General features: G+C 36.4%; 1 protein-coding gene across 10 annotated transcripts in view; it reads right to left on the bottom strand.

The window, feature by feature from the left end:
* The window catches only part of CACNA2D1 (calcium voltage-gated channel auxiliary subunit alpha2delta 1), a 533,324-nt gene that overhangs the window by 377,457 nt on the left and 140,635 nt on the right, over positions 1 to 15,232 (bottom strand). For all 10 annotated transcript variants that reach the window (XM_055590113.1, XM_055590111.1, XM_055590110.1 and 7 more), the window contains exon 3: positions 8,231 to 8,347. In XM_055590113.1, coding sequence (XP_055446088.1) covers positions 8,231 to 8,347 — 117 coding nt within the window. The remainder of the gene's footprint in view (positions 1 to 8,230; positions 8,348 to 15,232) is intronic.

The raw sequence follows: 15,232 nt of genomic DNA, 5'->3' as shown, positions 1-15,232 counted from the left end.
CATTTTGGACAAGACCCCACAAATTACATAGTTGTTACTGCCTGTGTGAGATTTCCAATTCAATTCATCTAATTTTCATTATCTTTCATGTGATCAACAACCCAACACTCCCTCTTCTCCTATTTTTGCAAATGCAGTGCTATAGGAGCATATATTACGTTTGTTAAATTGTCAACACAATAATACTGCGCTGTTAACATTACTTTCTGATCCTAAATAATTAAGCCAACTCAAGTCTATGGAAATCATATTTTCAAAAGAGATTTTTTTTTAGTAAAAAGAGACTATCAGTGTTGCCCAGAACTTTTCCTTTTCTGAACACCTTCCATGAGAAAACTTTTCACTTTCATTTTACCATTAATTCTACTCTCTGTCTTAAAGGAGTATTTGGCAGCTATCTTTTTTCCAAAAGTGTCTTTGCTCAGACAATTCGGTGCAAACACTATTTCACAGAATGGACGAGGAAGAAAGTACTGTATAGCAGAGAGCAAGTAACAGCAGGAAATATTTAAAAAACACCTTGCTGCTAACCTTTAAATACTATAAATAACCTTCAAATAATCAGAACAGAATGTTATAAAAATTAAAGTGCTGAGTGTGGTAGTGAGTAGCAGCACCATTTCGAGTATATGGATCTGTTTACTCCTTAGGGTACTTTAAGAGGTTCCAAACACAGCACTTAGTGTTTCCCCATTCATTCTGTCTGACCCCAAATTTCGAGCCTTATCATTACTTGAGATTTAAAATCCATAAAAATGCTGCTAAAGTATATAACTTGAGAGAGGAAATGTGCTGTTGTATCTGGAGATTTTCATTTAACACATTAGCAAATGGTATCAAGAAAGACAAGCATTTCCCATTTAAATCTGTCATCTACTTCAGAAAAATCATATGTTCTGAGTGAGAAATATGATACCATGTATTATGTTTATTTTGTTAAAAAAAAAATACCTCATGCTTGTATCCAACCACATTCCCATATACATATACAGAAATGAATTCTTTGCTGTGTAAAGTTGAACACATTTTTCAGAATTCCTTGAGTTTTTACTTTTCAACTTTAAAAGGAGAACAGTTATACCTATTTTGCATAATGGACAATGTGTTAGAAATATATAGAATCTAGCAAACTTCTTGGAATATAACTGACATTTAATAAATGTTAACTACTTATTTGTTCCTATTAGAACCCCAGAGACTTTCACTCTTCTCCATCAAAGAAAACCACTCATTCACTCATGCCTCAACCTTATCACCCAGAACTCTTAATTTCTCTCATTTCTATTATTTATCAAAACTTCTTTTTCTCCACTGTTCACTATAAATTATAACAATGTTTACTCTTTTGAACTCACAATTTCTAACCATTACCAGATCTACCCATGGTTCATGATTTCAAATATTTCAACTATTATTGACTAATTCTCAAGTACCCATGATATTTAAAAAATTTACTCTTACGAGTCTTAAAACATGGATTCAATAGTCCTTTCATTCTACTGCTGTTCACACTGTGCCAAGCCTTGTTAGAAAAAGCTGATTGACTACACATGCAATCATTATATTTTCAATAAAATTTTCTTACAAAATGGGACTTTATATAAAAAGCCAAAGAAAGCAACATTTTCCTTCCCCTCCTCAGCTTCTTCAAAATGAATTTTCTCCAGACTTTCTTCCCTAAAACTCACATTCAATCTTGAAAAGATCTGATACAGACACTGGCTGGCTGGATCCACATTTTAGTTAAGACTACCACAATTCTGTACAGAGACATGGTGTCCCAGCTGAAAAAACTCCATCTATTATTTCCCCTTGCAGCCAAGGGTAACCCAGTGGGATGAAAGCAGATGTAACAGAATGAGACTTCTGGAAATCTCTTGAGCTACCTACATCCAGGTTTCTTGCTTTGAGAGAAAATAAACTTGCAATCTTTTTATATCACTCTAGTTGGCTTATGCAATATTTCTCTTTACAGCATCGGACCTTGCTTCTATCACCAGTCACATCCACAGCTGGGTGTTGTTTTTGCGTTGTCTCCATCTCTTCATTCTTTCTGGAGTTATTTCTCCACTGATCTCAAGTAGCACAGTGGGCACCTACCAACCTGGGGAGTTCATCTTTCAGTGTCCTGTCTTTTCGCCTTTTCACACTGTTCATGGGATTCTCAAGGTAAGAACAGGAAAAGGAGTATGTCAAGGTTGTATACTATCAGCCTGCTTATTTAACTTATATGCAGAGTACATCATGAGAAACGCTGAACTGGATGAAGTACAGGCTGGAATCAAGATGGCCGGGAGAAATATCAATAACCTCAGATATGTAGATGACACCACTCTTATGGCAGAAAGTGAAGAATAACTAAAGAGCCTCTTGATGAAAGTGAAAGAGGAGAGTGAAAAAGTTGGCTTAAAACTCAACATTCAAAAAATGAAGATCATGGCATCCAGTCCCATCACTTCATGGCAAACATGTGGAAACAGTCACTGACTTTATTTCTGGGGGCTCCCAAATCACTGCAGATGGTGATTGCAGCCATGAAATTAAGACGCTTACTCCTTGGAAGGAAAGTTATGACCAACCTAGACAGCATATTAAAAATCAGAGACATTACTTTGTCAGCAAAGGTCTATCTAGTCAAAGCTATGGTTTTTCCAGTAGCCATGTATGGATGTGAGAGTTGGACTATAAAGAAAGCTGAGTGCCAAAGAATTGATACTTTTGAACTGTGGTGTTGGAGAAGACTCTTGAGAGTCCCTTGAACTGCAAGGAGATCAGTCCTGAATATTCAATGGAAGGACTGATGCTAAAGCTGAAACTCCAATACTTAGGTCACCTTATGGGAAGAACTGACTCATTGGAAAAGATCCTGATTCAATCCTGGGAAAGACTGAAGGAAGGATGAGACGGGGATGACAGAGGATGAGATGGTTAGATGGCAACAGCAAATCGATGAACATGAGTTTGAGCAATCTCCGGGATTTGGTGATGGACAGGGAGTCCATGGAGTCACAAAGAGTCAAACATGACTGAGCAACTGAACTAAACTGATTCAAAGTACAGTCTTTGTAGCAGGACCATCACCTGTTTGCTTATTAGAAATTCAGTATATTTGGCCAGATCTACTGAATAAAAAGGGTAGCACAGTGGTAAAGAATCCACCTGCAATGCAGGAGACGCAAAAGATGCAGGTTCAATCCAAAGGATGGGAAGATCCTCTAGAGTAGGAAATGTCAACCCGCTCCAGTATTTTTGCCTGGGAAATCCTATGGATACAGGAACCTGGAAGGTACAGTCCAGGGGCCACAAAGAGTCAGACATGACTGAGCACACACACACACATACACATACACACACTAAATAAAAATCTGCATTTTAACAAGAGCCAGAGGTGAACCACATGCACATTAAAGTTTGAGAAACACTGGAATACACTGCTTATTAAATACATTTTTGGAAGAAAGTTAAAAGAATATTCAAAGACTCCATTTCCTTACTGAAAAATGAGACTACTAATGGTATATAGTGCACAGCATTACTATGAGAAATCATCAGGTAACAGTACTTAATAAACACTCAGTAAGGTATAACTGGCATTAAATTTGATCATCAATCTCAAATCTGTATATTCAAGATATATTTCCAAAGTATTTATTTATGCAATTACATTGGTACCCCATGCAGATAAATTAAAGCTCTTTTAATACTGAAGTCTCCCTGAGTATAAGCCAATAACAAAAGTAGAAGTAAATTAATAATATACATTATTATTAATAATATAGTAATCTTATATTCTTATATAATATTACTATATTATATTCATTGATATTCATCTTATATGAATGAATTTATGAATATGAATATGGATAAATTTATGAATTTATTCATGAATTCATATTCATCTTATATTCATTTACAACACAATATAGAACCTGTTTTTTAATTATCCTCAAAATATTTCTCTTTCAAATAATGTATTTATTTTCATATATTCAAAAAGTTAAATAAAAAATTTAGTTTGCAAACAAACATGAATCTTTCTCCCTCACATAAAATCTAACAAATTCTACATTTCATTAGTAATTATGCTTTCTGTACTCTCCCATCATGTGCCTAAGATAGCCAGTGATCCCAAAGAACTCAAATAATATACCAGGTATCTAGACCTTCAGTTCCAAATGATAAAAAATAAAGTCTCATTAAGCTCCCATTTTAATCCAGTTAAGGCAAGATACATCCTACTTCATTCCAAGACATTCTTCTAAGGACTGTGATGACCAAATTATCTGCTTCCTACATTCAGGGCGAAAAAAAAAATGTAAGCTGATAAAAATCAATATAAATGGAATCATTTTCAGTAGTCATTAGTGAATATTAATCACTTAAGAAGAAAGTAATTTTTATTAGATAAACTTTTAATGAAAATATATTTACATCTATAAATGATGCTTTAAAGAGGTGCATTCATATAACAAAATCTGAAGATAATGTTATGAATCTTCTAATCAAGAAAGTTTCCCTTACCATTACACACTTCTTAAAAATTGTGCTTCACAGAGGACTTTGTAGACACTTCTCCAAAGAAGGCATACAGATGGCCATTAGGGTCATGGAAAAATGCTCAAAATCGCTAATTATTAGAGAAACACAAATGAAAACTACAATGAGGTACCACCTCACACTGGTGAAAATGGCCATCATTAAAAAGTCTACAAATAAACAAACACTAGAGAAAGCGTGGCAAAAAGGGAACTCTCATACCTGTTGGTGGGAATATATGTTACTGTAGCCAGTACGGAGAACAGTATGGATATTCCTCAGAAAATTAAAAACAGAGTTACCAGCAATCCCACATCTAGGCATTTACCCAGACAAAACTATAACTCCAAAAGATATATGCATCACTAGGTTCATAGCACCACCATTCACAATAGCCAAGACATGGAAGCAACCTAAATATCCACTGACAGATGAATGGATAAAGAAATGCAATAGTGCTCAGCCATCAAAAGCAACAGAATAATGCCATATGCAGGAACACAGATGCAACTAGAAATTATTATAGTAGGTGAAGTCAGAAAGAGAAAGATAAAAGCCACATGTTATCACTTATATGTGGAATCTAAAACATGGACAAATGAACCTATCTACAAAACAGAAACACACTCACAGATGTAAGAGAACAGAATTGTGATTCAGCCAAGGGAAGAGAGTAGGGAGAAGGATAGACTGGGAGTTTGGGTTTAGCAGATGCAAACTACTACATTTAGAATGGATAAAAAACAAGTCCTACTATGTAGCAAAGCAAATTATATCCAATCTCTCAAAATAAACCTTAATAATATATTTTAAAAGAGGGTATCAGTTCAGTTCAGTCGCTCAGTCGTGTCCAACTCTTTTTGACCCCATGAATCGCAGCACGCCAGGCCTCCCTGTCCATCACCAACTCCCGGAGTACACCCAAACTCAAGTGCATCAAGTTGGTGATGCCATCCAGCCATCTCATGCTCTGTCGTCCCCTTCTTCTCCTGCCCCCAATCCCTCCCAGCATCAGAGTCTTTTCCAATGAGTCAACTCTTCGCATGAGGTGGCCAAAGTATTGGAGTTTCAGCTTTAGCATCAGTCCTTCCAAAGAAATCCCAGGACTGATCTCCTTTAGAATGGACTGGTTGGATCTCCTTGCAGTCCAAGGGACTCTCAAGAGTCTTCTCCAACACTACAGTTCAAAAGCATCAATTCTTCGGCGCTCAGCTTTCTTCACAGTCCAACTCTCATATCCATACATGACCACAGGAAAAACCATAGCCTTGACTAGACAGACCTTTGTTGGCAAAGTGATGTCTCTGCTGATGAATATGCTATCTAGGTTGGTCATAACTTTCCTTCCAAGGAGTAAGCGTCTTTTAATTTCATGGCTGCAATCACCATCTGCAGTGATTCTGGAGCCCAAAAAAATAAAGTCTGACACTGTTTCCACTGTTTCCCCATCTATTTCCCTGGAGAAGGGAATGGCAAGCCACTTTAGTATTCTTGCCTTAAGAACCCCATGAACAGTATGAAAAGAGGGTATATATATATATATATACACATATATATATATATATATGTGTGTATAAATGAGTTACTTTGCTATACAGCAGAAATTTGCACACTACTGTAAATCAACTATACTTAAAAAAAAAAGTGTTTCAACTTCTGGCAATGTGGCATACCAAATATTCCAAAGGATCCTCTTATGTTACAACAAGATCCTGGATATTTTAAGATACATAGAAATGTATAAGGATCAAAAACAAAACAGACAATTTCTGAATGCCAAGAGATATGTGTGTGTGTGTATGTATGTATGTATGTATGTGTGTGTATATATATATATATATAAAGTTAAAAATCTGAACTGTAAGTGATCAGTAAACAAAGAATTCAGAGTTATCCTGGAACAAACACCTGCAATAGTGCTGAGATTTGTACAATAAGGAGTTAAACTTAAACTGCAGCATTACATCTAACAAAAGATATATATAAGAACTTTATAAACAAATTTTAAAATGCTATAAAGTGGCATAAAAAACAGCTAACTGGATAAAAAATCATGTATATAAATATAAAGACAAAAATCATAATGATATAAATTCTTCCAAATTTTAATTTGGAATTCAGTGGAATACCATTTAAAATCCCAGTAAAGATAGTTTCAAATAATTTCATGCTTAATATAAATTTTAAATAATGTGTGAATGTTCAAGACTAGTCAATTCCTTTTGAAGAAGAAGATGGTGAGCTGCTGAGCATACTAGCTTGATAAATGGGGCTTCATCAAGGGAAGGTAAAATATTTAATACATGGTCTCAGGAGAACTGATCAGAAAAAAAAAATAATTTGTATTGTGACTTAAAACTGTATACTGATATTAGCTACAGGTGGCTTAAATAGATCTGAAAGAAATGGAATCTTTTACAATAAAATACACAAATATATTTCGAGCATCAGGGTAGGAAATGATTTTTTAAACAAAGCATACACCTCAAAATATTTTTTTTTAAAGCTGACTCTGACAGCATTAAAATTAAGAACTTATTTGATCAAAATATACCATAAAGACAATAAAAAGACAAGTCACAAACTGGAAAAAGAGATTTGCATCACATGTAACTGAAATGAACTACCATCAAGAATATACAATCTACGAATCAATTTAAATGATTAAAATGTGTAAAAGATATGAAGAAATATGTCACTGAAGAGGAAACAAGAATATTCAGAAAACAGATAACCGTGTCATTAGGGATAAGCAGAGATGCCATTCAGCACCCACTCAGCTGCCTATAGTTAAACACTCTGACATTGCCACTCATTGGCCAGAATATGGACCAATGGAGACTCAAATACTGGTAGTAGAGGTCTAAACTGATACACTATTTTGGAAAATCAGTGTCATACTTATGTAATCTGATTTTATGAACACCCTATAGTCTAGTATTCTACTATCACATACTGACCCGTATTCTTGCACATACATACCGAGAAACTCGTTCAAGAAAATGAAGCCACCCTATTCATGGTTCTATCCAAATAATAATTTATCAGCAGAGAATAAGTGAATAAATTAAGATATATGCTCAAAAATAATATTTTACCATGAATAAAAATGAATTAAAGCTAAGCACAAACATCTAAAAAACTCATACAAACATAATGTTGATGGAAGAAAGGATGTGGCTGAAGACCACATACAGCATCATGACTAACACATGTTTAGCAAAACATTTATGTGAGGTACAGCTACTTTTAAAGAGCAAAGAAACAAATAATCAAATATCTAGTGTACTGGCTATCTCTGGTATAGATGCAGGATGATGAGACAAATACTACAAAGGCAGGTTTAAGGATGCTTGAAATATTCAAGGATTTTACACTGTATGATCAGTTTAAACAGGATTATTACACATGATTACTTATATATGTGTGAACAGATGTATGTTCTAATTAAATATACTATTTCTCTGTATTAAAATCACCTTATACAAATAAAATAATAATTAGAAACAAGCTAATTCATTATTTCAAGTCCACAATGAAACCAAGATCTTATCTTTTATGAACATATATTAGATGAACACAGTTTCTCAGATAAAACAAGCATACTAAAGAAAACCTCCAAATAAAGCATGAAAGATAAATAATAAATGAGTAATATAGAAAAATAAAATGAGTAGATACAATTTAAACTCACCACCAGGGCTTTGGATCTGTTGCTCAGAAGTTTTTCAATATCCCTGGCTGCAATTTCCACCAGCTGGCGTGCATTATTTGGCTCCACAGTATACAAATCTTGGTATTTCTCATAAATCTGTATGAAGAGGAAATATAATTAGTAAGAACAATAATTGCTTATTTGGTTCCTGTCCTCACATTAGAATGTATTTAAAACCATAAACAACTGATTAGAAAGACAAATCTATTCCTCGCCTCATCTTGATCTTTTTGGAGTTCCAGTGTGTTCAAAATATACATATATATGCATATATAAATATATATATGTTGATATACATATAAATATCAATTAACTGTAAGACCACAAGCTCACCAAAACAGTATATCATGTTAAAAGGTTGTAAAACATCTTGTAACACAACAATTTGTGTGTGCAATTTTGCAAATTCAAGTTGTACCTCCAACCTCAAAGTGAAAAATTGAAAGTGAAAGTCACTTAGTCTTGTCCAACTCTTTGCCACCCCATGGACTATACAGTCCATGGAATTCTCCAGGCCAGAATACTGGAGTGGGTAGCCGTTCCCTTCTCCAGGGTATCTTTTCGACCCAAGAATTGAACTGGGGTCTCCTGCACTGCAGACAGATTCTTTACCAGCTAAGCTACAGGGAAGCCCCAAACCTGGTATTTAGTGCCTTCAGCATTTTAAAGAAACAGGGAGGTTATTCTAGAAAATAGAAGAACTTAAGCATGGGACATCAAAACGGATGATGTGTGCACTGAACAAAAGTCAGGACAAGGGAATAAGATGTTGCACTGAGGGAGACTCGCACCTTTTCCATCACTGAAGCTAAGATGTATGTTGCTAAATAGGCTTATAACCAAAAAGAGAAACACAGAGAATGAAGACCTTCCCCTCCTCAGGTTCATCCTGGTGGCACAGGGAGCTTCACATTTCACAGTGAAAAACAAGGTCACCGAGGTCTACATTAAAGTTTGGTTGAAGCTGTAATAGTATAAGCATTTATATTATGAAACTGAATTTTTTTTTTTAATTCACTGAATAAGACTATATTGAAAGTAACCTAGACAGCAAGAGAAAACAATTACATTTCTGGCTCACATCAGCATTTATGGAAGGATTTCCCTAGAGTAGCATAAGATGCACCTGGTTTATCAAGCGTGTATACTCCTGGCAGGAAATAAAGATTAAAAGAAAAGTGGGGGGGAGAGGGGGGCAGTGAGGAGCACAAAGACAGTGACCATGTCTGTTGCTGAAGGGCTGGGCTGAAAAGGAAATCCCTTATTCATCCAACAGATGGGTTGCACATGCATGACTAAACCATCTTCAAAGCCAGGGACTGGCAGGTTTTTACTGTCTTATGAGAAGTGAATCCAGGCACGAGCAGGAACCAGTTCAACCCAGCTTTTTACTGGCATAATGCCAGCATTCTGGTTACTACCAACAGGTTCTACAGCTGGTCCCAGCCGACCATGAATGCTGCTGGTAAACACTGGTTTCAAAAGGAGCAATATACATTGGCTAACATTTATTTTTTAAAGTGTGTTGGTTTCACATGAAGTTTCACAGTTTTAAGTGATTTAAAATATATCAACATTTTAATTAATAAGTTAAAATAATTAACTATAATAAAATTAATTATCTAATAAATATTTTTGAAAATTTAAATCAAACCTCTACTGCTAAAATTGTTTATCATTTTCAAACCATGAGGCTTTCCCTCACACTTTGAATTTAGACCTTGTAGGTTCTCATCCCAATTATTCAAGGCACAGCAATTTAGTCATATAAAATCCCAAGAGTTAACGTCATTCATGATTCCTGCATATTACTGGATTTTTTCTACTTTTTATTGATGGACAGATTATTGTGTCCTGTTTTTAAAGACCCAGGTGATCCATGAAGGACTCCCTCCAGTCCAAAGCTATCTGTTTCAGCCTAAGACCTCATCCCGGAACATGAACTCCTAAACAGATTGATTTGAGGTACAAACAGATAAAACTCAACATCACTTTAGTTGATCAAGGATATTTAGTTCTTTGCAGAAAAACCAATATAATTAATTGCTGTAAAAGGCAGATGCGCTTTGTATCATGAATATCTTGCTCATTTCTGTATAAAGTCTAACCTTCTTCCTGTGGTATCGGGACTCTAATAGAACTGAAAGTTGGTAAAGATTAGTTCAGGACACAGTCTCTACTTCATATTATGTACTACAGCTAATGGCAATTATTAGCCACTATCTATGTATGCCAGACATATTAAATGCTATAAAGGATGCATGAATTAAAAATAAGAAAAAACTAGTTCAAGTATATATATTTTCTCAAACAGAGAATATTCTCTCAAGTTCCACTTATACAGTACTTTTTAAAAGCTTAGGAAATAAAAAATAAGATCCAGAATGCAAATAAACTTTAATAAATAAAGTCAAGGAAGCTTAAGTCTAGAGCCCCAATGCAAATGCCCTGCATTTTTAGGTACAATATCACATTTGAAATGTTTTCATTGTAATAAAACATGAATTAGAACCATGTAACAGCCACCATCAAAAGAAATGGACTTCGCTTCTGGTTTCAAAGAATGCAATCTTGTTGTTTTTGTTGCATGAGATATTGCAATGGCTCTCAAAGAGAAGGAGCCTGGTGCATGTTTAGTGAACAATTTTCAGAGTAGAAGGTTTCACATGGATTTTTAAGATATTATATTTCCATAACTTACAGGTATTTACAATTCCTTCCACCACTAAAATAAACCACATTTCTATAATATTTAACATGCTAACATGAATATTTTAATGAGTCTTAAATATCTTTTTTTCTTCTTCCTAGTTTTTCTTTGCCTTTATAAAAAATTAATTATCTGCTTTACCACTTGATCCAATGTCTTTCCTGACATGATGGGAATAACATGAGTTTCTGGAACCAGACAGAGCTACATTCAAATCACATGTCAGCTCCTCACATGCCATGTGACCCTGGCTTCCGTTTCTTCTACTAGAAAGAATGGAGCACATAAAGAGAATTCAAGACAGGATCTTTTTCCTCCTGACTGATAACACTAACATGCTATTAATTTTTTCTATAACTCAAATCTTCACACTGCCACCCTTGACACTAGTCTTGACAAAAAGAATATTTGTCGCCTTGTACATTATGTCCTTCTCATCATCTTAACTAGCTGGTTTTAATTTTCTTTCACTACAAAACTCACAGGCCAAGATTTGCTGTGATAACAGAAACCATGGTTTCCCTACCTTTCTCACTGAAAACATCCATTAAGTCTCTTTGCTCTATAGTTAAGCCCATGGTTCGGCGATAATTTCCAGAACAATACATTTAAAAATAACTCACCTGTAATTATCTAAAAAGCAACATCACTCACTGACATCGCTAAATAAACATAATTAATGAAATGTTTCAAAAATCATAATATTAGTATCACACCATGGAATTATACCATGAAAGACAGTAATTCCCCTACATATGAATGAACTCCCTTCTGAGAGCATGTTCATAAGTCCAATTTTCTCGTTAAGTCCAACAGAGTTAGCAAAGGTACCCAACTAACACAACTGGCTACATACTGCTGCTTTTACATTTGCTTTCAGATATCCTGGGCTTGAAATAAAGATACTGTACTACTGTACTATGCTGTAAAGTACACAAAAGCACAAACACCTAGAGAGGATGCATGCATGTAATGATGAATTTCACACGTGTGAATTAATGTGATCAATCTCATGTGATTGATCATGAGAATGCACTTTTGCATCTTTGAAAGTTTGCATCTTGCAGGTTCATATGTAGGCTGTGCTGTGCTTAGTTCCTCAGTCATGTCCAACTCTTTGCAACCCCATGGACTGTAGCCTACCAGGCTCCTCCGTCCATTGAATTTTCCAGGCACGAGTACTGGAGTGGGTTGCTGTTTCCTTCTCCAGGGGATCTTCCCAACCCAAGGTTCAAACCTGGATCTCCCACATTGCTGGCAGACACTTTACCGTCTGAGCCACCCAGGAAGCCAAAACCATCCACCACTTTCAATTAATCATTTTATTAGTGGGAACAGTGGGTGTCAGGCTCCAGAATGTAAGCATGGAGAGACTTTAAGTCCCATTTCACATCGCCCAGGAGCAAACCACTGCCCAGAGCAGAAGGAAATGAAATCCTAATGTATCATAGTTACACAAAGGGAATCTGAGTGCCACTCTCTATCTGGGACCTCTCTTTGTTTCAGCAGGATGTGCCGAAATAGTCATAGCAAAGCCCCTTGGGATGAACAAGTAAGGAGGCTGGAAATTAAGGATAATTATCTCTTCTAGGAGATGACCCTGGTATGAGTTCAAGGGGATCCCAATGCAAACTGAATGGCCAGTGGAAAGCAGAGATCCAGCTGAAGAATAATGGTGAAAACTATCTGGAAAGATTGACCAAGTTCTTAGTACCAATAACATTAATATCCATGTCAACAGAAACAGTAAATACACCAGATATCTTGTCATGTCAGTCTCCCTTGTACCCAGAGGCCCAAGAGAAAAGTCAAGAAAATCAGAAAATACTGAAAGGGAGTTGGAACTCTGAATTAACTGAATATAAAACTGATCACAAGAGACTGTTTTAAACTGAAAAAGCCGAACCTTGAAATTGTGAGAATAATTCTTCCCCCATTCTGGGAGGAACAATGGCAGCTCAGTTAAGTTGTTGTTGGCAGTAAGTTAAGTTCCCCAAAGACAAACACAGTCAAATGTCTGCAGAGTAAATCAAAACATGTACATTTTGATAGCCCCTTCAATAGTTGTGCATTTACTTCCCTCCACTGGAACTTGTCCTGGACAAGCCATCAAAACTTCTGCCATCTTTCTGAGGGAAGTTTTCTCCTGGAAGTCCCTGATGAAACAGGACTCAGAGGAGTTTCCTTACAAATGGGTGAGTGAGTGAGTGAGTGAGTGAAGTGGCTCAGTCATGTCTGACTCTTTGCGACCCCGTGGACTGTAGCCCCCCAGGCTCCTCCGTCCATGGGATTCTGCAAGCAAGAATACTGGAGTGGGTTGCCACTTCCTTCTCCAGGGGATCTTCCCGACCTAGGGATCAAACCCAGGTCTCCCGCATTGCAAGCAGACACTTTACCATCTGAACTCAAGGGTTTAGAGGCCGTTCAAATGGACATGACCTATAAAGGCAATTTTGATGGTTTTACATAGAAATGACCTCTAATGGAAGAGAACACAAATGGGAACTATTTGAGATACATTTCTATGTAAAATGTAGTTTGCACATAATTCAGCATTTTAAATGAGCACTCTGCAACTGAGACCAAATATCAATCATCTCTTGAGGTTTTCTACTATGTACCAACATCAAATCTACATAGGAACAAATGTTACTCCTGCTTTTCTCTTCTATATCAAATGTCCTGAAGCCTTTGTGTCTCTCTGGAGCAAGGCCGAGTTTCTGAAGGCACATTCCAGTATAAACATCATCGATGGGGTAGAGAAGGACCCGGTCAGTCACATTGTACAGTCTCAGGGCCAGGTGGCTGGAGTAGGGGAATCCGCCTCCTCCTGCATAAGACGGGTAGACGCCAGTGTAAACAACTTCCGGGATGCAGTACTTGAGTTTCTTATCCCGATGAGGTCCAGCATTATACAAATGGTTAGCAATATTTTAATGTAAGACCTTGCCATTGGCCCCTGCCTAATAGCATCAGGACATATCAGACCTATGCTAAAAACAAAGGAGAAAAGGAAAGATATATTCATTTGAATGCAGAGTTCCAAAGAACAGCAAGGAGATAAGAAAGCCTTCCTCAGTGATCAATGAAAAGAAATAGAGGAAAACAACAGAATGGGAAAGACCAGAGATCTCTTCAAGAAAATTAGAGATACAAAGGGAACATTTCATGCAAAGATGGGTGCAATAAAGGACAGAAATGGCATGAAGCTACAGAAGTAGAAAATATTAAGAGGAGGTGACAACAATACACAGAACAATACAAAAAAGATCTTCACAACCCAGATAATCACAATGTTGTTATCACTCATCTAGAGCAAGACATTCTGGGATGAGAAGTCAAGTGGCCTTAGGAAGCATCACTATGAACAAACCTAGTGTAAATGACAGAATCCCAGTTGAGCTATTTCAAATTGTAAAAGATGATGCTATTAAAGTGATGCACTCAATATGCCAGCAAATTTGGAAAACTCAGCAGTGGCCACAGGACTGAAAGAGATCAGTTTTCATTGCAATCCCAAAGAAAGGCAATACCAAAGAATGTTCAACGTACCACACAATCGCACTCATCTCACATGCTAGCAAAGTAATGCTCAAAATTCTTCAAGCCAGGCTTCAACAGTACATGAACTGTGAACTTCCAGATGTTCAAGCTGGTTTTAGAAAAGGCAGAGGAACCAGAGATCAAATTGCCAACATCCACTGGCAACTGAAAAACAACAGAGTTCTCGAAAAACATGTATTTCTGCTTTATTGACTAAACCAAAGCTTTTGACCATGTAGATCACAACAAACTGGAAAATTCTTCAAGACATGGGAATGCCACACCACCTCGCCTCCCTCCTGAGAAATCTGTATCCAGGTCAAGACGCAACAGTTAGAACCAGACATGGAACAACAGACTGGTACCAAATTTGAAAAGGAGTACATCAAGGCTATATATTGTCACCCTGTTTATTTAACTTATATGCAGAGTACATCATGTGAAATGCTGGGCTGGATGAAGCACAAGCTGGAATCAAGACTGACAGGAGAAATATCAGTAACCTCAGATACTACCACCCTTATGGCAGAAAGTGAAGAAGAACTAAAGAACCTCTTGATGAAAATGAAAGAGAAGAGTGAAAAGGTTGGCTTAAAACTCAACATTTAAAAAATGAAGATCACGGCATCTGGTCCCATCACTTCATGGGAAATAGACAGGGAAACAGTGGAAACAGTGACAGACTTTATTGTTTTGGGCTCCAAAATCACCGCAGACGGTAATTGCAG

This window comes from Bubalus kerabau, chromosome 8 (genome assembly GCF_029407905.1).
Source record: "Bubalus kerabau isolate K-KA32 ecotype Philippines breed swamp buffalo chromosome 8, PCC_UOA_SB_1v2, whole genome shotgun sequence".
NCBI lineage: Eukaryota > Metazoa > Chordata > Mammalia > Artiodactyla > Bovidae > Bubalus > Bubalus kerabau.
This window is presented reverse-complemented; position numbering and strand designations above follow the sequence as displayed.